Source organism: Meleagris gallopavo, chromosome 15, assembly GCF_905368555.1.
Source record: "Meleagris gallopavo chromosome 15, MGAL_WU_HG_1.1, whole genome shotgun sequence".
NCBI classification, from domain to species: Eukaryota; Metazoa; Chordata; class Aves; order Galliformes; family Phasianidae; genus Meleagris; species Meleagris gallopavo.
In genome coordinates, this window is record NC_139418.1 from 13994646 (window position 1) to 14018450 (window position 23805).

The 23805-nt window shown below is 45.7% G+C and overlaps 2 protein-coding genes across 5 annotated transcripts in view; one reads left to right on the top strand and one right to left on the bottom strand.

Moving 5' to 3' along the window:
* The window catches only part of MYOT (myotilin), a 28363-nt gene extending 12003 nt beyond the window's left edge, over nt 1-16360 (bottom strand). For 2 of the 3 annotated variants that reach the window (XM_085236397.1, XM_085236396.1), the window contains exons 1-7: nt 16267-16360; nt 7685-7758; nt 6575-6637; nt 5830-5971; nt 5681-5704; nt 5221-5340; nt 4398-4656 (exon numbers count right to left, since the gene is read on the bottom strand). In XM_085236397.1, the coding sequence (XP_085092523.1) occupies nt 4398-4656; nt 5221-5340; nt 5681-5704; nt 5830-5971; nt 6575-6637 (608 nt within the window). In that variant the 5' untranslated portion in view covers nt 7685-7758; nt 16267-16360. Of the gene's footprint in view, nt 1-622; nt 762-4397; nt 4657-5220; nt 5341-5680; nt 5705-5829; nt 5972-6574; nt 6638-7684; nt 7759-16266 lie in introns of those variants that run through there. The other variant, XM_010719087.4, reaches the window with a different exon arrangement.
* Nucleotides 1-23805, top strand: part of KLHL3 (kelch like family member 3) — a 109477-nt gene that overhangs the window by 10441 nt on the left and 75231 nt on the right. The window contains exon 2 of one of the 2 annotated variants that reach the window (XM_085236404.1): nt 263-331. The exons of the other annotated variant lie outside the window; for it this stretch is intronic. The gene's annotated coding sequence lies outside the window, so the exon portion shown is untranslated. The remainder of the gene's footprint in view (nt 1-262; nt 332-23805) is intronic. 2 annotated transcript variants of the gene reach the window in all.

Genomic DNA, 23805 nt, shown 5'->3' on the forward strand with positions numbered 1-23805 from the left:
AAGGTAATTACAAACACTAGTTGTAAATTAACAATAAGTAAACAGGTTTCATAGTAACAATTCCCTAATTTTCCTCTGGTCGCATTCTTGGAATTTGAAGCCAGCTCAGATTTTTTGAAGCGTATCTAAACTATCTTCTCATTCAAACAAGATTCAACCAGTGCAGAAAACTGGTTGAAGCTTGTTATTATACTGCTTTGACAGTACAGATTCATTCTATTTATGTACAGGCTCTGTTACAGACCTTTACTTTCTTTCCTAGAACACTGCAGTTCTATAAGACCCTGAGCAGCTGCCCCACCACGCACAGATCCACTCCTCGCACCGAGGGGTAAGTTACACTTCCCTTTAATCATTCCACCACGCTCTGGGTGGAAACAGAAAAATCCAAACAGATTTTTACCTTGCAAGATGACAACAAGAAGCAGTAAGAGCCACTTTGCTTTTTTCAATGTTTTTTTTTTCCCCTTCTTTACCTTTCATATTACATTTGACGCTACGGTACCTTAAAGGTACATTTCTACTTCTATCTCAGCATTACCCAGCACATTGTAATTTCCCATGCTAACTCACTAACCAGATTTGCAATTAAAAGCGCTGAAGAAAAAAAAAAAAGCCTTACCTAGAGCCTAGAAGTTGTCACCTGGGCTTTAACCCGTATTTTGGGAAGGGACCGTCATTCACTGACACAGACTGTCATAGTAGCCCTCTGCGTAGCATTATAAGACCAGAGACTTTAATGTGCTGCCAGCAAATGACACTGCTGGACCTGCCTGTCCTCTTGCCTACACCAGTGTCAGAATAAGAGTCTCCAACCCAGCCCTTGCTGAGGGCACTTTATTTATGGGCCAGAACCTCATTTTTTGGCAGGTGCCGGCAGTCAGCAAATCACACTGTGGCAGTGGTGAGACCTGCCCACAGAGTCCCCCCTAAGTCCTGCTTTGTTGAATAGCTGAGTGAAATTCCTTCTTTCTTCATTTACCACAATTATAAGCAGCTAATTGTAGCGATTAAAACTTGGTACTGCTTTCAGGGCTGCGAACACCCTGGAAAAGCCAGCTGTGAGGGCTGGGAAGGAAGCGGTGAGCAGCACAATGCAGCACTGCTCACAGCTGGCAGCGCCCTGTGCTGCACACCATAGCACACAGTAATGCTGCTGGTGGTGGAATAACTACGTGTGTCTGAAGAGTCACTCATAAGCTGAATAATACCAATTAAATGGGCTTGGTGGCAAAGTGTTCTTTGATGATATATTGCTGTTTGGGGCTATTATTATGTATATAAATTTGGATCAGGAGAGCCAGCCAGGCTGCTTTCACCAGATGCTGCTGGCAGATTAGGTGATTTGTGTGCCTTTAATCAAAGGCTGCAGTGCTTAATTGCATCTTAAATTAGCATTATAGCATTTAAGTATCTTAATTATAGTTTAGCAACCGTTGCCTAACATGCATACTATTGTTTAAAAAACCTCTAAGCTGCAGCTGGGCTGTGCAGGCCCAGTCTTGCAAGGATGAGTCCTCCAGTAGAGCCATCTCTGAGTTAACCTGTGGTGATATTTAAGCATCAGCTCACCATTTGTGGACAATATCTACCACCACGTGTTGATTGGGTGCTGATTTCTTTCATTTCCTTCTGGTGAAAGGCAGAGAGGGAAGGAGCATGGCCTGGTTGTTGCTGTTTTAGTTAAAATAGACAAAGTGTGGTTTGTATAGAGATAGCTGATTACTTTAAAAAATAAACAAAGGAGCAGAAGTGTGGCATGAAGGCTTGTTCTGCAGGAAGCTGGGAGCAGCTGAAGGCCAGCTCTGTGTGCAGATGGGCTCTCTGCCTTCCCATGGGCTTCAGCGGGGGTGCAGAATGCTGCTTTCTGGACTGAAGTGGGCTGTAAGGTTTCTGTTGGAGGAGATAGCTTTGTACTTAAACGGCTGCACACAACTGGCACGACTTGTGTGAGAGAGAAAGAACAGAAGTGTGTGAGATCCAGAAGGTAGGAAAGAAACTTGAAGGAACTAGAAGCTCAAGTGTTGAAGGTAGAGGGGTAAATCTGACAGCTTATATTGGAGGGCACCTAATAGTGCCTGACCAGCTGCTGAGATGAGGTTTTCTGTACCACTTCAGTTTCCTTTTTATTGCTGGTGACACACTGCATCTGAGCAGGTTCTCCTGGTTCCTCAAATGATGCAGCAACGAATGTATAGGGGAAAAAAAAGGCTAGGAATCTTTTGTTTATTTACTGGGGAATTGTAAAAGCTATCTAAAACACCTGAGGCCTCTTCTTTTGCTTTGATTAAGTGGTTTATATTAACTTAATAATCAGTATGGAGCCTAGCAGGGCTGGTTTTGGTCCCTTTCTTTAAGGCTGTTGGGAAGGATGCTGTAACCTGTAAGTATAAAGGCTCAAAAGGACTAATGGGAGCTGTGCTCCTCTAGAACTGCATTATTTCTGGCTTTTATGGAGTGGCTGTTGCTAAGCAAAAAGTTTGAGAGGTACAAAGATGTCATTCATTTTAGAGTTGTTCCCAGTAGTAGCTTTGTTCTATCATCCTTTGTCAGGAGTTCTTTTTGTCTTGGGTAACAGTTTCAACCACATGCATTACGTGTTAGTTATATGGCTGAATCTGTCTAACAAGGCAGTTATTTTACAGCTAATCATTACAGGTGATGGATTAATTATTATTAACAGCAATGAGCAGTGTTGAGTCCCGTTCACAATGCTGTTTCAGAGCACACTGCAATAAGGCTGTGTGTTTCAGAAATATTTAAATTCTTATTGATGGATGCTTCTAGAAATTCTTGGGGTTTTTTTTTCTCTGTGCCTTGAGGTATATATTCATGCCTTCCAAAATGTGGTTCAGCATTGCTGCCAGCTGCAAGTGCTCTGCAGATTTCTATGCTAGTTAACATCTCCTATAAACAAAATTTGTAGAAGCTATTCCATATCTGATTTTGGTGGTATGTTACATTTCTTGATGCAGAACATCAGGCACACGCAATAAATGCAGCAGTGAGTCCCATCAGAAAGAGCCTGGTTAGGAGTGCTTGTGAGCAGTCTGCAAGGAGGATGAAAAAGTAAGTCCTGTTCTGAGAGGAGGGCCAGCATCTGTCTCCAGCTGCCCCTATTACTCCTAAGAGGCTTTTCAGGGATTTTAGAAAAGCTTTCATTTTTGATTGGTAGACAATTTAGTGTCTGTCTTTCTCAAGCTAACTATCAGGTAAAGCTTACAAGCAGTGCAGCTCTGCATGAGACACTCTGAAGAAAATTCATCTTAATCTCTGGGATTGGACTGGGGTAGTTGAGCATGAATTGACTCAAACCCAGTGCTGTGTTCCTGTGCTTGGCTTGTGATATTTGAAAGCAATGATGGTGTACACACAGCTTCATCACAGGCTGCAAGCAACTTGTCTGCAGCTTGGCAGTGCTGCAGTCCCTAAGGTCTGCTGATTACCTTCTTGATTCAGCAGTAGGCTCTTTGTAGGGCCCCAGCTGATGTCACTGAAGAAATTCAGCCTGGGAGGGCCTGGAGCTAAAGTGACAAGTGAGGGATATCTGCAGGTTATTGAAGCAAACTCTGTTTTTACTCATTGATGCAGTAAAAAGTTCCTGCGCTCAGAGAGATCTATACTGAAATACGATCTGTCCCGTAGTGAGTTTGGAGGAGGGTGTTCAGGATTGTTAAGATAACTGGTTTAGTCAAAGTGGCTGAGTACATCCAAAAATAATCTATAGCACAGAGAATGCTTCTGGTCACGGACAGCCGTTCCCACACGGTGTGATGGGGTTGCTGTAGTGCATCGCTGGCGTTTGGCAGGGAGAGGAGGCACACATCATTACTTCCCCTTTGCTAACAGAATGGAGGAAATTGCTTTATAGCCCTGAGCTTGGGACTCTCAGCCCTCACTGTTGGAGCTCTGTGTTGTGCCAATAAGCACCTGGAAAACACCGTGAAAATCTAGGCTGGGGTTGCCAAGATGGTAAATGGGAGCAGGAGGTGATGCCAGTTGTTCAAGGCTACAGAGGAACTTGGTGGTGACAGAGTGGTGACTTGAGATTTCCTGCATGCTATGGTCTTTGCCTTGTGCTCTGTTGTGGAGCCTGAGGCCTTCCAGAGGCTATTGATTTGGGGTCATGCTTTTAAAGTTACAGACAGGCAGTTCTGCAGACAGCATTATTACCTATTCGAGCCTGTAGGTTGTTGTATACTTTGCCAATCAAACCTGTGTTGTTCTGTAGCTAAGCTGATATTGAACGCTCCTGCTGTCATTTAGGGAAACAGTTTAGGCTGCTGTAAGTGCATGTTTGACCTGTTAGGGCATGGGGCACAGGACCTTTGCTATGGTGAGTTCATTCCCTATGTAGGATGTAAAAATAAAGGGATGTGGTTTTCTCTTTGTCTTACCGCAGAGGTGAATTTTGAGGGGAATTCTCATAAACTCCATGAAAATCTTCAGCTTCGCTCTTTGCATTTAGCTGGCTGAAGTTTGTGGCTTCTGCTCGATTGCCCAGCCCCGGTGTGTCTGTGCTGTAGGACGACAGGCTGGGCATGTCTCTGTCCTTGGCTGCAGCTTGGCTGCTCCTGACAAAGCTGGGTTTCTTCATGGTGACTTGCACAGCTGGCACATGGGCAGCACCCGCAAAGCTATCCAGCTCTTTTGCTCCTAAAAGGAGAATCATCCACAACTCAGGGAGAAAGCAGTGGAGGTTCATCAGTACAGCTTGCTGGAGTGAAATTGGGGTGGGTGTTCTGGTAGATGAGAGCTCAGCCTGCCTGGGCTCTGCTTAAGCCCAAAGCTGTGTTAGCCAAACTGGGGCTGGTGAGCTTTGGTTTACACATGAGGGGTTGTTCTGTTTGGAGATGGCTTTCAACACAAGCCAGACAAGGTGTGTGTTACAGTAATGAAGGTATAGGTACAAGTTGGGCTAAGCTGAGGTTCCTGAAGGGATGAAGTGTAGGAATGAGACTCTTTGGTGACAGAACAGCATTGCCACCCTGTCATCTTTACCCTGATCCGTGAGGAAGAAAGGCAAAAGCAGAAATGCAGAACAACTTGCATTCATCCTTGAGAAGCACCCAAGCAAGCTGCATTAGGGCTGTTTCTCTTTGAGTCAATGGAAGCATTTGGGTTTGGATTTTTTTTGGTAAAGGTCTGGGACTGCCTGATGCTGAGCTGCAGCAAATTCTCTCAAGCTCAGTTGCTCAGCTCAGAGGTTCATCTGCTTACCTGGGGAAACTGAGAGGCGTGCGCTGGATGCTGCAGATCCAAATTCATTTTCAGCAACACATTTAAATATTCCAGAATCCTCTGGAAAAGCTTCTGTAATAACCAGGGTGCAGACTTCCTCTGAAAAGACAAATTCAGACATGCTGCTGTACAGTAAAAGCCAAATGTTTATAGGAAGAAATTAGTCCTTGCAAAATGACTGTTAATTAGTGATGGGCTTGGCAGAAGTAAAATGCAAAAAGGTGATGGAAAAGGCATATGAAGAGCACTTCATTGCTGTGGGATAAATCAGGGTCTTTCAGGTGCTTGTGTCAAAACCAGAGCTGTTTGCCTGGCATTGCATAATGTCTTCTGGCTACTCTTTGAACACTGTTGTTTTAAATTGGGTTAGGAGGAAGAAAGCAAGCTTAGGGTACTAGGCTGATGAGCTTTCCAACAAGGAAACGTGCAGCATACTTACCAGGAACTGATGATGAACAAGCCTCTGCTCAAAATAAGAGAGAAAAAAATGGAATGATTAAGAATGCCAGACTGGAAGCAAGTCTTGTTCTTTTTTTGTCAACGTCCCAGTAAAATTACTGTACATCAGACAGGCATAGCAATACCTACTTTTTCGTAGTATTCGGAAGTCTGCAGAATCTATTATCTGATCGTATTCTCTGTACCAGTGTACCTGTAAGGTGGGTGTAGCATGGACACGACATTCAAATACCACTAATTGACCTTTTGTAGCTCTTACATTTTGCAGACCCTGGGGGAGGAAAAACTGGAGTTAGGTGGCTGACCTCAGTATTTCCCTACTGAGATAATTATTAGGGAACAGTGCAACTTTCTATGATTGAGATGATTTCCTCTCTCTGGCTTTTTTTTTGTTTTTGGGTTTGGTTTTGTTTTACATACAATATTTGATTTAATATATAATAATATAATATATATATATAATAAATGATTTAATTCTAGATGTGTTTGAAGTGGGTGGTGATTGGGGTTTTCCTTTTTACCTGGAGACCAGTGCTTATTAAAAGGCTTATGTGTGCATTTAGATGAAAATAAAAATGTAGGAAAATAAATACGTATTGCAGTGAACATAACATAATAAGGGAGGTTAAAGTGAGAGGTTTCCACTTCAGCCTTCTTGGTAGGAAATAAATGAGATGAATTCATGTGAATAGTCTGGATCATTTACCAATTAAAATGCTTGTTTGATGGTGCTGCAAATGAAGCATGTTGGCTTTTTTGAGATGTAAGTGAGCCAAAGTTCCACCCTCTTTTCTCGTGGAACAAGGCAACTTGAGATCTAAAGCTAGCAGTTGAAGTTGAGCGCAAGCTGTGCTGTTTGAAGAGCTCTTGTTACCTTTGTAAACACAGGTGTGATTCCATAGGGAGACCCAGTCAGGCTTCCTGAGGGACTCTGCATCTGTATGTAGAGAAGAAAAGCAATTTTTTTTTAAGCTTGAATTTTTGATCTGCAGAAGGTTGTTTGTGTTGCTGGCACTTTATTTGAAAGATTTGAAAGAAGCGTTTTATCTGTTGCTCCTAACAAATACCCCGTGCAGAGTTCTCCATTCAAGTGCTCCATGAGAAAATGTCTCATTGGACTGTTAGCACAAAATCAGTGGAAAGGGAGCTGGTACCTGGTGTTTCTGGTCTTATGTTCTAAGGCAGTTCATTGCCTACATTGTGTAGTCTGTGTACAGATCAATGTTGCTTTCCAGTAGTTGTCCCCTTCTACAGAGATCCCTACCTGGTTTAGTTGATTCCAGGGCATCTCTGGTGTATGTAGTAATTGCAATGTGCAACTGAAGTGCTTGGGTTTGTTTTGCTGTGGTAATGGTCTTTATATAATCTCCGTCTCCTCCAAAATAACCCAAGTTGTTCTGTCTTTCTTTTCCAGCGTGAGTTCAGATGTCAGTCTCTCTCTAAATAGTCTGAATTCACCAGCTCTTGCCCTCAGCTCTAAACTAACTGTCTATTCTGAAGCAAATCTGTGAAGGAGGCTGACAAATGGCTAAGCTGTGTGGCAGCCACTCAGTTATTTGCAGTCTTCTCCCTGCCCCTGTACTCCTGCCATTACTCCTGGCAGTTCTGGCTAGGAAATGTTCCAAGCCAGAAATCACTTTTCCAGGGCTTAGGGTCCATATCTTGTTATTCCTGATGACCTTTGCCACATCATTTGAATACAGCTGTGAGCTGATCCAAAGTACTTCTCAGATACCGTAAATGACAATTTTAAAAACATGTGGACAACTGTGTGAGTGTCAGCAGATAATGGCTGAATTGAAGCAGTGGAACTCTGGTGGACTGAATGGCTACTGGGGATTTCATTGGCTGAGAAACCAATGGTGAGCAAAACACTGGTGGGTTTCTACTTTTTCCTAGAGTGTGGGGAAGAATAAACATTGTGAGGTGGAGACAAAGGCTTTCGGAGTCCGAATATACTTCACCCAACAATGTTTGTACTTACTGTGACATTCCCCCGACCCTGCCAGGATGCTGACGTTTGCAAGGAGACTGAGCTTTTGGATTTACACTATAAACCTGGAAAGACAAGAATAAATCAGTGTTTTAGAGCTGTCTTGTTTTCCTTGCAACACTACAGTAGCATTCTTAATATCTGAGAATAGGCTCGGGTCACCTCCAGAGCCTGGGGACATTTAACCAAGGCTGCTGATACTGATGCAAAGTACAGAATTAACCTGTTAACCCTGGCTCCTTAGTTCTACTATGGCTTTTCTGTATTTTAACTTGAGTGCCTAAAGGGATACAGATAAAAGCATGGTGTAGAGATATGGAGGCACCTCAGCAGACTTGGGATTTAGTACCAATAATGGGTTTATTTGCTATGATCCAAACTGTTTGGATTTAAGATGTGTTCTTTCCCTGCTTTCTGTCAAAACAGATGGTACTGAAGGCTCTTTTGCATTTAGTTGGGGCTGACTGGTGTAGCCATGTAGCAGCTGTGGCCATGTGGGACAGTGGGCTGCTTTAAGGCATTTGAACACGTCACTGTGTGTCTCATTCAAACCTGCAGTGTGTTGCCCTTGGCCCTGGTCCAGCAAAGCAGTTACCCGTGTGTTTAGACCACCCATGGCCTTCATACTTCTGATTGTTGCTCTTAAGTTATCTCCCAAGCAGTTCAAGGATGGCTCCTGTCCAAGGTTGTATCACGCACCCTTCAGCAGGGCAGTGCTATGATGACATCCAGGGACTGCTGGATGATCCTAAACCCTTGGATGTGGGAGAAGAGCAAGGGAAGCCAATGTTATTGAGTTGCCCTGGGTTCCCATCACAAACCAATCCTGGCAGTACTCCACCGTGGATCCCTGTGACACTGCTAGCATTGCCTCCTTGCAGACTGTTAGGTAACAGTCAGTATAGTGCCTGCTTAGGACCTGTAAATGGTCTTTTTCAGGACCTGTAAAATGGGCTTATTTCTTCTTTTCTTTTTTTCTGCTCTTTAAAAAAAAAAAAAAAAAAAAAAAAATCAGATATGCTTGCATTGATGAGAAGCTCCTGGGCTAACATACCTGCTTTAAAGGTCTTCCTACATAACTGAAACAGCATTAACAAAGCTGCATTGTATGATCTGTGTCCCCTTTAATTCTGTACACTGAAAAACTTAATTCTCCAGTAGATGTGCTGTCGCTATTGGCTGTTTTACTCTGTCTCCAAATCCGTGATCAGTGTTGAGTTGAGGGAGATGCCCAAGTGCAAATATCTAAACAGCAATAATAGCATCAGCTTCTGCATTTGTGCTCAAGGCATAGTTTTGTGGCGTTAGTGTATGGCGTGATGGCAGCTAAGACCTTCTGACTCAATTGAGTCAGTGGCCTTGGATGATGGCTGTCATTCTTGCAAGTGGAACTGGGCTGATGTCAGGCAATGTGCAAAGCAGTTGGTGTTCCCACAGGAAGCTGTACGTCTGGTGTCACAGTTACCTGCACTCAAAGAAGACTAGGCTAAGCTCTTGCCAGAGCGGGATCTTCCCAGTTCAATTAAGGGGAGACCCTGTCATGGGGAGGTCAGTGCCTCCCATCAAGCCATCCTTGAATTCCCCATGGCTTGCCAGCACCCTGGTTTGGAGACAAACTCATTCTTGATGTGCACAGTCCGTGTTAGATATTGTTCTCCTGCCCCACGTTGTGTGGTTCTTTCATTTTACATTTGTTTCTAGTAGGTGTGTTGGATATTTTCACTGTTGATACTGGACTTGAATAAAGAAGAGCTCATGGGAATAGATAAAAGGCTTAAGTTTAATCACCTAAACAGGCACTATTTTTAGTCTAAAGCTGCCTGGTTTTGGTTGAGACTGGATGTTGCTGTGGCTCTTGATATTTGGTAAGCCGTGACACTTTCAAGTGTATTGGATGGCAGCTGCTGCTTCAGAGAGCAGAGTGAGTGTAGGAGAGCAAATGTACTTGGACTTTGCAATGCTGACCAGCCTTGATGCTATTAGTTGGTTTCACATGATAGAAATAGCAAGCTTCTGTGCAAGTTCAGCTTCTCAGTAAAAATGAGAGGAGGTCATTCAGCTTCCAAGCAAGTGCTGGTAGGTTGCTCTGAGCAGATGTTTTCTTGAAATGTGTCCTTTTATTTCAGGTAGGAGCGATTGCTCCAGGTTGCCTTTAACTCCCTGTTCTCAGTCACCTGGAATCCCATCCCTGAGTGCTCCTGAAGCACTGTGATGACAGAGGGGAGCATTCCCTGAGCTCCATGCATGACGTGCCCTCTGCCTTGCCGAGCCTTTCTGCAGCAGGTTAGCGGAAACGTTGGCACTGTACGGCTTACGTCCTTGAAAGAATATATAGCCTAGGTTTTACCTTGGTGAGTCATTCCAGCAGTCTTAGTGTCTCTGTAAATGTCAGCCTTTACTTAGTGTAACTCTAGATCTTTGTGAGGAGGACAGAATTAGACTCAGCCAAATGAAGAGTCTGGGGACCTTTGCAACTCAACACCAGAATGATTACAAGGTACATACAGATCATGCTGTGGACATAAACCATAATGATGACATTCTAGCATTACCTGAATAGTTGACATGGCTGCAGAATTATGTGATGTGCAACACTAGGACAAATTTAACACTGGGCTAGGAAAGTATTAAAGCTGCACAGAGCCCTTTTGCCAGGTATTTAGGTCATGGAAAACCCATTAAATCTGTTTTAGGAACAAAATGAGCATCTGCTGGATCTGAAATGCACTGTGTTATGAACAGGGGGTAGGGGGAAGGAGTACATCTCTAAATCTACATTTAGAGGTAAGGCAGACCTAGGCTACACCATCAAACTATTGCACTAGCATGAGTTTCGTTTAGAGAACAGGCTCAAATAGAAAGACAGGGGAGCAAACTTCAGTGAGTGTGATGCATTCTGCAAGCCATCTGCACATACCTCAAGTTGTTACTCATTTTTGAAGAGGTGTTAAAACTTTGAGAATGTATTTTAGGCACTTGGATGTCTTGTGACCCTAAGCTGAGCATATTAACAGTAATTTGAACGTAGAACTGCTAAGAATGAGGATCTCCTAAAGGCAGTAGAAAGGTAAAAAGCTCTCTCTTGGGCTCTGTGCCTTCTGTGCTCGATGGCTAAATGGGGAAATAGCCCTACTTCAGTAGTGAACTTTGTAGTTGTGAGTTGGTGACATGAATGGAATTGAAGAGGTTACTGTAGCCATTGATGAGGAATTCATGGAAACTGCCAAATCCTGTTTGGATCTGATGCTTGTCCTAAATTGCAGAAATGTGGCTGAATACAGAGGCAATCTTTATAGCCTTTTTTTGAAAGATGAGGCACTGAAGTGCACTAATTCAGAGGCTCATTTTCTGTGTTGGGTTTGTAATGCTTTCCTCCAAGTAGTTAGGATATTAGATTGTATCTGAAAAATTGTGCATGAAAGTCGAGTGGGAATTTCCATGCATGTTGTCCAGGAGAGACAAAAAGGTGCTCTGGCTTTTAAGGACAGGCTTGCTGTGGGATTAGCAAAGACTTTCAGGCATGGAGAGCAGCACAACTGCTGACAAGTGTCTACTGTCTCCATGCCTGAAATTCTGTGCTAAAGCTTAAAATGAGTTTGTGCATTGTACAGAGCAGAATGTCACAAGAAAATAACACTGGCAATCTGAATATAACATTGTATATCACAGTAGTCTTAATATGGGGGAAAAAGCAGAGCTCAGAGCTTAATTTTGGAATTGGTTAAGGCTTGTCCCTAATGAGATAGTGATCATTTTCACTGTGCATGGCTCACGTGGCCATGAAATCAGTGGGACGTTGGTATCCATAGGCAGTGCCAGTATGCACGTTATCAACGTGTTATTGCTCGTTGCACACGTCCCACTCACAGCATGGCATGAAGGGAGGGATCCCCATCATCTCTCCCTTCTCACCGCCTTCTGGTGGCCCTGCAGCTCTCAGGTCCAACCATTCCAGCAGAGCTCAGAGCTCCTGGTGCGGCTCGGGGGCCGCCTAGCGAGGTGCGTGCCCACAGCCGGGCTCTCCATCCAGCGGCTGCAGCCCAGAGCTCACTTTGTTCCTCCTGTTACATACTTCTTCTGAGCACAGCTGTTTCTCAGGGCTGGAAAATCCTGGCTTTCCCACCCCTTGTTTGGATAACAGCTGAACTGCCGACAGATATTGGACACTTGAGTCGAACTGGAGTTCCTAGAACCAACAGACTAAATCCCTTTTTAAGCACCGAAAGAAAGACGCCTAGAGCTTATTTTAAGAGATGCTAAGCTTCCACTTGAAATCATGAGGATCCAGAGTTGTTAAAATAAACCTCGGGGACTCTTCAGCAGGAGGGTTTTGGTGCCGTGGCTGAAGTTTGTACTCTGCCTGTGGGTTCTGCTGCTGTGAGCTGGTGCTCATCTGGAAATGGTCCCTGATATTGCAGGAGTGGGGGTTTTGTACACAGGATGTTTAGGGCTCAGATTGGTGGTGCCATGTTAAACAGATCCTAGTCATTTCCTTCTTTCCTTTTCTGTGGGGAAAAAAACCAAAAACCTGTGTACTTCTCTGTGTGCCAGGACTACGGGGATGCAGATGGATTTTGTGCCCAGAATTTCTGACACGTGAAGGTTGCAAGTGCATGAGGATACCGGTGCCCATACGGACACTCAGAGTGGATAGTGAAATGGCCTCAATCCCAATACATATGGCACCCCACAGCCACGTTTTTTCTCTAAGTAGGAATTCTGGCAGTGAGATTCAGGCAGCCTGCTGCCCGGCCACCCCAGAGTGCAGCTATGACTTTTGCGTGAGTCATAATGAGGATTAAATTAATGGAGCCAAGGAAGAGCACAGCCTGGCCAGCTCTGTGCTTCATTGGGGCACACCTTCTGAGGAGGTGGAGATCTCATTCCAGCAGGCTTAGGAGACCTGAATTGTGCACTCAGTGCGTGTAGCTGTGCATGACTCATGGTTTTACTATCCTGTGCTCCACGATGACTTGTTATTTCTGTGTGTATGACTGCTCTCCCCAAATGAGACCTGTTGACCTGCTCTGTGTGTGCCCTTTTCTTCATGAAGACAGAATTTTTGTGACCAGTGCTGTATGAGTTGTGACTGCCATAGCAGCATAGCGTGGGATGGCAGTACTATATTAGTAATTACCAAAATGGAATGAATGCAAAAAGAGCCTCTTCTGTCCCAGATCCTATTTACTTTTACCTTGCTGCTTTGTATTGAACAGGAATAAAGGGAAAACGGATCCTAAGGTGGGAACACGTTCAACCGGGATGTCTGCACATTGGTACCAATAGCAAGTTGCACTCAGAAGCAAATAGAAAGCTGGGGCAGCTTTTGCAGAGCCTGCCTCATATTTTTCAAATGCTTTTGCCCAATAGCCCCTGTGTTTTAGAGCTGGAAGAGACAGATGTACCAGAGTTTCTGAGCCCTGCCTGGCTGCCTGTATTCTTGCTGTGCATTGTCTTAATCCTGTCCAGCTTCAGCTCCACCAGCAGTGGTCACATCGGCACACATTCTGTATGCAGAGCAACCAGCATGGGGGACAGGCAGTGCCAGCACTTCACAAACAGGGCAAAGTCCCTGTGTAGGATTAAGATCTGCAAATTCAGCATGGGACTTAGGTATCCCCTTGCAAGCACTTGCATTGTGAGACAGGTGTTATTTAAAGCTCTCTTCTCTCTGCTTTCATTGCCATTTGGTCATTTTCGCTCTCTGTGACTCCTGTAGGGGCAGAGTGAGGGGCTGGTAACAGCTTGTCCCCTGTCCTGTGCCTTGGCTGGGCCCTGGCTCTGGTCTCTCTGCTGGAGAAGCTGGGGCATCTGCTGGTGTCCATGCCAGCAGTTCTCGCCCACCAGCCAGCTCCTGGTGCAGTCATCCAGAACTGCCTGGGGACTTGGGGTGCGTCGTGGGACCGCCTCTGTAAGAGCTGCAGTGGTCAGAGGACTGCTATCCCTGCTATGTGTGCTGCAGTGTCACCATGAAGCACAGAGCATGGGGGTCTGTTGAACTGTAAAACAGTGGTTGGCTTTTAGACACTGTATTTAGAGGCATGCTTGTAGAATTGTGGTGTAGGTGATGCAGTTGGAAGTGCCAATTCCCAGAGTTGTTACTCAAGCAGCCTAAATTAAGCCATTGCTGTATACAGTCAAACAAAACTAGGAAATAATTTTCCAAAGCCCAAACCATTTTGTAGAAAATTGAGCTGGCAGAATGTTGCATAAAGGTAAATCACAGATGCACAAATGTTTCTCAAATGAAAAATAAGTGTACACCTGCTCTCACAGTTATTTCTAACACTAGGAAGTGAAGACTTTCAGCTCTCATGACCAGCTCTAATGACAGTGGCAAATGCTGTTCCCTTGTTTCATGGGGGAGAAGAGGTAAGCTCAAGTGATGAGCAATGACGTTTGGGCTTCCACAGAGCTGTGTGTGCCTGGCTCGTGCTGAGCTCTGAGCTCTGCCTTTGGGGAGCCTTTGCCTGGGCACAGGCAGGTCCCCTCCAGGAATACGATCAGTCTAATTTTAGTGACATGTGCAGCATTTGATCTGGAAGCAGCTGTGTCAGACAAATCTGTTGGCCTGTCAAGCAGCCTGAGTGCATTGCTGAGGAATATGTTCATTTCCACCCAAAGGCAAACTAGAAAGTCAGAGTTGCATTTAGCTGCTGCTTGACTTGAAGTAAATCACAATAATATCTTTGTAGATGGTGCGGTGCCCAAAATCTGAGATTTTAATGATGTTTCATTAGCAAAACGAGTCATGGCTTATTTTTGTAGCCCTATATTGCATTTCATCTTTCTACACTGCTGTTTCTGTTTTCTAGTTGGTGGAAAGGATTTCTGGTCACAATGTTTCTGCTTCCCTCTTGTGATAAGGTTTCTCCAGTAAAAAGTTCATGTGATGATAACCACCAGTGGTCTGAGCCTGAGCTGCTGCTGGCCCCGGGTCTACCGGGTGTTGTGCTCATTGCTGATATAATCTCAGTGGGTGCTCAGGTTGCTGCCTTTTGGCAGCTGATATACAAACTTTCTAGGTAGAAAAGTCCTAAAAATACAGCAGGGCTTGGTATTTCCATCTGCTGGAGAGGTACTCATATGGGTTGTCTGCTAAACTCCTGCTCAAGTGTCCTGCAGGCAAGCTAGAATGCTTAATTGCTGGAAATTCTCAGGAAAACAGAAATGCAGTGTGTGGTGGGTTTGGGTGGCAGTGCCCAGCTGCCCAATGGATGCAGACTGCAGCTGCTGCTGCTGCAGTGGGGCAGCCCCAGGCAGGCAGTGAGGGGTGGTCCCGTGTCAGGCTTTGGAAATGAGGGAATGATACGAGAGCATCTCTGCAGTACAAGACAGAGGAACGCTGGGACGTTGCCTCTGCCTTCTTGCCTCTCCCCCATAGTTTGATTCTGCTCAGAGAGCTGATCAGTAAATGCATTTAAAGTTTCATAAGTTAAATATATAGCAGAGGTAGAGCTGAGTTACAGTGCTTGCTAACAGTATTTTGGTAAATGGGTGAAGTTCCTCTTTCAGGCAGTGAAGATGAACCACTGAAGTTTCTCACTGCCTTTTGAAGTAACAGCTGGGTATTTCTCTAGGAGACAGCACAGTGTTACGGAAAAAGCTCTCAGATATCCCAAACCTGCTGCTTGGTCCAAATGAAAAGCAAAATCTGGAAGGGATGAGTTAATTATCCAAGCAACAGAGAGAACAAAGGTTCTTCCAAGAGACAGGTGCTGCTCCCTGCTCTGCCAAGGAAATGCTTGTTCCTCAGCTGCTTTTTATATTTGGAGTTGGGAGGCTCCAAACTCTCATCCCCACCTGTCCCTTGTTTTCGTGACCCCTGTGTTATGCTGAAGATAGCATGGAAAACTTCCTTGTGCTGGGGCTGCACTGCCATGGAATACTCGGGGAAGGTGTCCTCGAGGCACACCATGGCAGCTTTATTGCTGCCTTGTGAACTTCAGTGGCTGCAAATGAAGCACTGCTAGAGGGTCAGAGCAGTCTGCTGCTGCTGAAAGGCGGTGATTCCCGGTACCTCTGCTGCACATACTTCCCAGGGCTATGAAAAGACTCACTGAAAGTAGGAGTTACATCTTCTGGCCAGCTTATTTCCTGTAGCATCTCTGTCCCTTTTCTTTTTGCTTACTGGTGAGCTGTCTTTAGGAAGAGGCTGTGGACCCCAGTGGTAGATGCTGTGCTGAATGCCTGAGCCTGCATCCGAGCCAAGCGTGAAGCAGCAGCTGAATGCTTTGTGGTGTGTTCATTTTTCCTCCCAGCTCAAGAAACTAAATCAAATACTGATGGGTTGGCTGCTTGCAAAATAACTTATTAATGAGGTGAGATGTCTAAGGGGGAGAGCCCATCTTGGAGGTTAGAGATGCTCATGCATGCGGGCACACTGAGGTTCTGGAGCTTCTGGTTTGCCAGGATGCCTAGATGCCCTTTCTTGATGTGCCCACAGGTAAGAGCAGAATTCAGCATGCTAAAAGGGGAGCATTGTGATCCCTGCCTCTCCTTCCTCCCTCCCAGACAGCTAGCATGTAACCCGAGAGCACAATCAGTGTGATGGAAGTTAAAGTGTTACTCACCTCTAAGCCATCGGTTTTGTTTTGGGGCTTCTGCTGCCGGCAGCCTGAGGCGGTGCTGAGTCTTGAAGTGGAAAGTCTCCTCTCCTCCAGCTCCTCTCCGAGGACTGAGGGCTGCCTGGGGTGGGGGGTTACATTTCTAATGTGCAGATCCCTGCTTGTGAGTGATGGCATGGTGGGAATGTCAGCTGTATGGGGATAAACTGCAGCAATTTATTCTCTCCAGCCTGTTGGAAAGTCAAGAGAGCAGCGCCATTAGCTGCAACAAAACAAGTTTGCTGTTGAGATACAAGGGTGGTCAGGTCCATAGCTGCTTATAACTTGCCATGCTAGTTCTGCTGGGTGCTGGGAGGACTCTAGTTTGGGTTGATTGTGATTCTCTACATTGAAAGGACAGAAAGAAAAGTGAGACAAAACTTCATTGGAAGCAGGGCATTTCTATGCAAATCTGGAACGTACAGAATTTCCTATGTACTTGGGATATTAAAAAAAAAATCTGAGCTGCTTTTTCTCCTCAGATGCTGAGGAATGAATACAGAGGATAGCTTGGGTTTGGTGAAGTCAGCATACATCTCTCTGAGTCCAACAGTGTCTCTCCTCCAGATGTGCTAGAAGAGCTGTGTAGAGCCACAGGAGCAGAAGGAACACTGCTGTTACATGCTTACATCTCTAGCAAGGTGCATTATTCAGTGGTGTTCATGTAGAGAACGTGCTGGAGATAGGATCTTCCAGGTGAATGCTTCAGAAATGCCTTATGCTCTGAAATGCCAGTTGTGTGTTTTGGAGAGCTGCTTTGTGTAGGTGCTCAGGGGTAGGACTTGACCTCTCCAAGTGAAGCTGGCTGTCACGCTGAAGGCATCCATAGGCGAGTTGGATCTTGTCTTCTGCCCTCTCACAGCTGTGTTGGGTGCAGTTTTGGCATTGTCAGCCTTCCGCTGACTCTCTTACCCCCAAAATCACCCAGCTGCTTGGCAAAACCATGCCCAGCCATCCAAGGTGCACTGCCTTAGCTGCTTCAGAGGGATCCCAGAGATGTTTCCCATTTGAAAATACTGCAAGTCAGCTTTCCTGCAAGCACAGGCTCCTTAATTTCTACAGTTACCTGCCTGCTTCATTCAAGTTGTGGTTTAGAAGCTGTGCAAAAAAGCATAAATCACTTTTATGAAAGATGCTAAAGCATCACTCCTGGTACTGTTATTAATGGCTGTGCCATTTTTTGGAGTTGCTGCAAGCTGCCCCCAGGGGACTGGGGTGCTCTCTGTCCTTCAGCTCTGCAGCCTTGCAGCCCCATGGTGGGGGAGGTGTGTGGTTGAAGAAGCAGGGATACAAGTTGGTGATTTCTTTACCATGATGAGGGGAGGATTTGATATATGCAGTAGTCAGCACGCATTTTTGCATTATGTACCTTGTTGGTGCATAGTAGTTGTGTAAAAATAAATGTAAGCTGCCCAGTGTGGGATTCTACACTGGTTAAATCCTTGGGGTCCAGTCAATGGGATCTGCTTGGATCCCCCAGCTAGATAATCTAGCCCAAGGAATTTAAACTATTATTCAGCTGATGGCGTCATTAGCAGGTGAACTTTTGACACTGGCTCTAATGCAGGGCTGGTGGGAAGAGATGGACTATTCCAGCCATCTTAAACCCTTCTCAAAATGGAAAAGCAGCTGCTGCAAGGGCTGCAAATGTTGGGGCCCTTCTTCCTCAAGGGCTCTGTCAGGACCTTTTGAAATGACATTTCCACTGACACCACATCAAATTCTGAGACAGATGAACAGTGATATTCTTTTTATCAGAAAGGATTTCTGAACAGAGGAATGGGGGTAACGAGCTGTCTTAGTGTCACGATGAATGGAGCTGCCCTGTGGAAAATTGGTTTCTTCACCAGCCAGTTGGTGCCTAGGCTAGGTTTGATGGTATGAGTTAAATTGATTCTTGTGGTCAATATTTGGATTCAGTGTTCAGGCAGAAACTTGCAGTCTCTGGTGAAATCCAGCCCATCTTCCTATTTGTGCTCACGATAGCTGAGCATAAGCAGGTGTTCATGTTGCAAGGAAAATGGGAGCTTGGTGATGCTATTAATTTTGGAAGGGAGAGAAGTGCCTGGCAGACACAGCTGGTCTTCCTAGGAAGTGATTTACTTTGGGCAGTCAGAGGCTGGTTGTGGGGAGATGCTGGGAGAGAGGGAGCTGAGCAGCCAGCCCCACAAGAACAGGTTTCTGCACCTGCTGAATATTTGCAGGTCGGTACCCTGTGTTCTTTAGCAAAGAGCAGTGAATGGGATTGCAGGTTAAAAGCAAATACCAGTGAACAGAGAGGAACAAACTCAGGGAGGTTGAAGTTGCACAAATTGCCCTCGCTGGGCTCGTGATCGTCCTGGGGCTCTCCCTCCCCATCCTCCTTCCTATGTTCTCACACTGAGGTCTCCAGGTGGACAGTGAGCACTGACAGATTCAGTCAAGTTTTGCAGGGTAAACTTAGTCCAAGCTGTCTGAAACAGGGCCCAATGGTAGGCTCAGCCAATCTGATTAAACTTAGCCAAACCTGTCTGAGAGCTGCAGTCACTGCTCTGGCTGCCTCCATCCTTGTTTGTGTGCTGGTCCAGACCCACTTTTAGGCTGCTGCGTCTCTTCTGGCTTTGCGTAAGTGATGCTGTATTTGGACAACAGCATACATTTGACCTTGCTTCTGCTGTCAGCCACCATCCCATGGATGAAAGGTGGTCACAGAGCCAGCCTGGCTGTTTATCACACTATATTGGAGTAAATTCTCTAATGATGTCACCGTTAGGCAAATCTTCTAGATTCTGCTGGCACATGTTTGTGTAGCCTTCAGGAGGGTTGAGCAAGTGTGGTGGAAAAGGATTGCAAGGGAGCGTGAGCAATTTGGAAATGTGTGTTATGTAATAGAAGTGGCATTGCTGGCAGCCATCCTCAATCATCTTTGGGCATGAACAATTTAGCAGAGGTTCTGCTTGCTGAATCCCAGGAGCAGTGTGTGTTAGTGGGCAGTCTGACCACCTCAAATTAAAGTCCACTTGCAATGGAGATGATGTATTGTATGATGCCTTAAGGCATCTGCTTAGTGGATGATCTTAGAGCTACGCCTTCTGGTTCCGTTCCCTTGGGTTTAACTTGACATTTTGACCTATCTAATATATTTTCCACTGTAACTTAAAGCCGTGTCAGTCAGAGCTGTACACACATAGCTATAGGCAATTTGAGGAGTGGTGGACGTTGCTGGATACTTGCCAGTCCCGGGTAGGACACTTTGATACCTATAGAGACAGTGCACTGCTGTGCCCCCGAGCTGGGTCCTAACAAACTTCTGCAACTGCACTGTGAGACGGTTCCATGACATATGTTTACTATTTGGGTGAGGTTTCTCACTGGATGTGGGTCTGTCACCCCCCCGGGCTGCCTGCACGTGCTCAGCGTGTCGCCTTGCACGCAGAGATGTCTGAAAAGAGCAGCGCCCATCCCACGCTGCGTGTGCACCACGTTGGCTCAGTGCTCAGCAACCTCCTCCCCCACTACCTGGTGTGAGATACGGCTTGTGGCCGGGCAGCAGCCCGAGGGCCTACGGCAGGGCTCAGCTGTCGGTATGAAAGGCTCAGGGGAGGCACAGCGTGGGTGATTCTGGTATGAAGCAGCTGAGTTTGCTGCATTATTTGATCTGCCCAGCACGGAGCAGACAGCAGGTGGCACCAGCACCCTGCTTCTCACCAAACAGGCGATGTGCTGCTGAGCATTGAAGCTGTAAGAATAACGCCACAGCAGGGGTCCTTAACATTATTGTTGTTTTCACTATTTAAAAGCATTCAGTATCTCCAGGTAGTCCACAAATGCTGTGTGTCTCGGCCAAGCAGGTGATGTGCAGTGTTCCCCACATAGCAGTGTGTGCTGCAAATACCATCCTTGTTCTGGGAGGGCATGCTTTCTGCCCAGTGTTTCTTTGCTAGGACTCTATTCTTAAAGGATTTAATAGAATGTTACATTGCATTGCTTGCACTGATACATGCATAGTATTAATAGTCAGTATCACAGTGTGGTAGGACCTCAGCATTGAGATTTTCATTTAATTCTTTTGGATATGAGGAAAAAATTTTTTTCATCGATGCAAATGTGCATTGCATTTAGTTCCAACATCTTCAGGTGAGGGCAGACTAATAAAAATGCATGAGAAGTAAGAATACGAGTCCTGGCATATTAATTTTTGAGTATGTAAGTACAGATAAGTAAAATTTCTAAGGCAGTTTTTTGGGTCCAGGTGCACACTTGCTGCAGTAGGAGTATGGATGTGCTGATCGCTTTAGCATCCTTTGCCTTGCTCAGCGGTTGCAGAGCTGTGGGTGAGCTGGGACAAGTGCTGTAGTGTAATGTGCAGCTCTATGGCTTGGTGTGGGTAATCATTCCCTTTGAGCTGTTTATTGAGAGAGGGTTCCTGCAACAACTGCTTGTATAAAACCCTCTTTCAACAGCTAATGGAACCTTAAATCCTTACAACGCTGGTGTGCCATTTCTCTTAATTATTGCCAGCAGCTCTGCAATTTAGAGAGCGAAGTCTCATGAAAGCACAATAACTCTTGCAAAGATGGCATGTGATAATTTCCTGCGGCAGCGCTGACAGTTTGGTGTATTTGCTTTCCAGAATGTGGTGTGTGAGCTTTAGCTAATGTGTGCAAGAGCAGGCGGCCTCTCTCAGCTCTGGGAGAGCATGGGAAGGAGACCTGCTGCTGCTTTCCTTACGTGTGTGTATGCATGGCACTGCGGCGCTTGGTTCCCAGCTGCTGCTGAGAGCATTGGGCTGCCCTGTGCTAAGAGCTCCTCAGCTGTTTCCCAGGGAAGTATCAGCACTGCCATTGCTTCATGGCAGAGCTTGGATGTGAAATCCAATGTTGAGGAGGTTTAGGAAGGAGAGGGAGATGGAAGATGGGAGGAGAGGATAGAAGAAACTTGTTAATGGGGTGGTGTTGGATTGCACTTCCCCACCTGTCCCCTGGTTACAGGAGTTCTGAGCAGAGCTCTACTTTGCTCTTTGGCAGGTTTGTCTGTATGTAAAAACATATTTTACCTTGTGAGAACTTATGGCTGGTGGGGAAAAGCTTTTAAGTTGTCAGATCAGATCTGCCAGAGTTAGCAGTGAGCAAAGCTGCTGGAGCATAGAGCCTAACAGACATTCCATCTTCCCAAGCATAGTCCTCCAAGTTACGGGCACCATCCAGATTTCTGCTTGGCTTCTTTCCCTGTATCTCTTGTTCTGGCCTGTTATTTGCAACCTTGCCTGCTGCTTCGCTCCAGAACTGTGCTGCTGGGTGAGCTGTGAGCTGTGCTCCCATGCACTGCCCCACCAGTACCATCCATCATCCTGGCTGTGCCCACGTGGGGAAGAGAGCGGCTGCAGGTTGGTCTGCTGGGGGATTTGACTGCCCACATCCATTAGAGTTTCCTGGGAAATAGCAGCTCAGATCCCTGCTGGTGTACTTTGGAAATCTTTTTTAAATTAAGTACCAAAAATCAATGCGTTGCAAAACTCCCAGCATGCGGTTCTGAACCCATTAGGAAGAGATTTGTGCTAATTTTGAAAATCTTCCTATTTTAAAAATACTTTGAATGCATTTTGAAAATATTTTGAACTTGTATATCTGGAAGGAAGGAACAATGAAATCAAAAGGGAGATTACATTGTGTTACTTTAATTGAGACGGATTGAATCATTTGCCGAAGGAAAATATCTACAAAGCATAGCTAAGTACAGAAGCGAAAATGAAAATTGGTCTCAGCTGTTCTGCTCCCGTTGGCAAATGTGTATTTATGCAATGCATTCCTTCTCATATCTTGCTCACACTGTGTGCACACAGGGCGAGTTAATTCTGCTGGGATCTGCGGAGCGGTTATGTGTGAGTCTGTGTGAGCACGGGGATCAGCCTTTACCATCGTGTCCCATATGAATTCAGCTGTACTTCTGTAGTTTTGTAGCTGTGTGAGGAGGAGGAGAAGCATCCTCAATTGGATGCAGTGCACCAATGTCTGGGATAATTTGGGGTTCGGGAGACTGTAACTGCAAGTGTGTCGCAGAGATGGAGTCTGTCCAAGAGGGACCTCAGGGGTGTAATGGGGCATCTGCCATGGAGATGGGGGCTGGTGGTAGGAAGCAGCACCTGGAAATGAGCACAGGGGAGAGCAGGGCAGAGGAGGTTGTTGCATCAGCAACAGACCCTGTAGGCTTGCTTTCACTGTAGGTAGAGAATAGTTTATGCCAATCTGTATGATGTATAGACAGTGCTTTAATGGTTGCATGGTCAGCAGTTAACTATTAATGGCAGGTTCAGTTACAGTCCTGGTGTTTCTTCGGAGGCAAACTCCCAATTAGCAGCAGGTTGTGGTTACACAGTGAGTGTCTGCAGTGCTCTGTAATGAGAGCACAGAGGGCAGAAGGAGCAGTACTGCAGCAATGCTGTGACTGCTGTGCCCTCAGCTCAGAGCTCCCTTGCAGGAGCTGGCTGCTGCACTGGGGAGCTGGGAGAGGGTGAAGGCACAGACGCTGACACCCACCAGAAACTCTCATGGAATCAAGTGTGAAGAAAGGAAGAACATCAGCTCACGTCTCCCTCTCTGGTTGTTGGGGAATCAGAGATTCACAGCTCTGCACACTGCTGTGTTCAGCTTCACACACTTCACTCTGGTGCAGACAGCTGTTTCCCTCTTACTCAGAAAGGTACTAAGTCACTGGTGAAAGTTGTTCAGCTTTCACCTTCATAAAATCAGGTAATGAATGGTATACAAGAAGTGGGTTGTTTTTGTTTTGTTTTGTTTGTTTTTTTTAAATGCTGTCCTTTCTGGAGGTTTAAGCTAAATCTAGTTTGTGTTCTACAGGACAGGTTCTCTCAGCCCAGCTTCTGTGGGGTGAGCTTTCCCTGCTGGTGCTGTTATCCCAGCTGCAAGCACACAGCACCTCCTGGTACCAGCAGGTAGGGAAGGAGCACTGCACGCCTCTAAGCTGTCTGCTGCCACCAGGCTCATTGTCAGCTCCCCTCAGGCTGTATCATCTATCTCTGAGATGCTCCACTCCCCATTTCAGCCTGTAAGTCTCTGGCAGCTGTTGGCTCTGTCATTAGAGCTTCAAACTTGAGCATGGAAGTGGCGGTGCTGAGATGCTGCTGAATGGCATTTTGGCCAGCAAGCGATATTTTGTCATGTGAGAATTGTATGTGCAAAGGTACACCAAGGGCTTTTGCTTCTAATTAAAGCCTCACGTGGAACCTGCAGAGCTATTTGGACTTCGGAAACAGAACTGCAAAATATGTTTTTTAAGTCTATGTACTCTGATAATATAGCCAACAGCATTTGAAGCTGCGTTGGCTGTCAGCTGTCCCTCTCTGGTCCTTCCTTGCCTAAGGAAGGTAGTTGTTGGATGAAAATGCATAGGTTTTGAGTTGTGAAATTCATGTTTGCACCACTAATCACTTGAAAAATCTATCTCCAGAGCTTCATTTGTTAGGAGCAGCTGATTAGCTGCCCTCTGTACTTTCTCCCTTTTAATAAA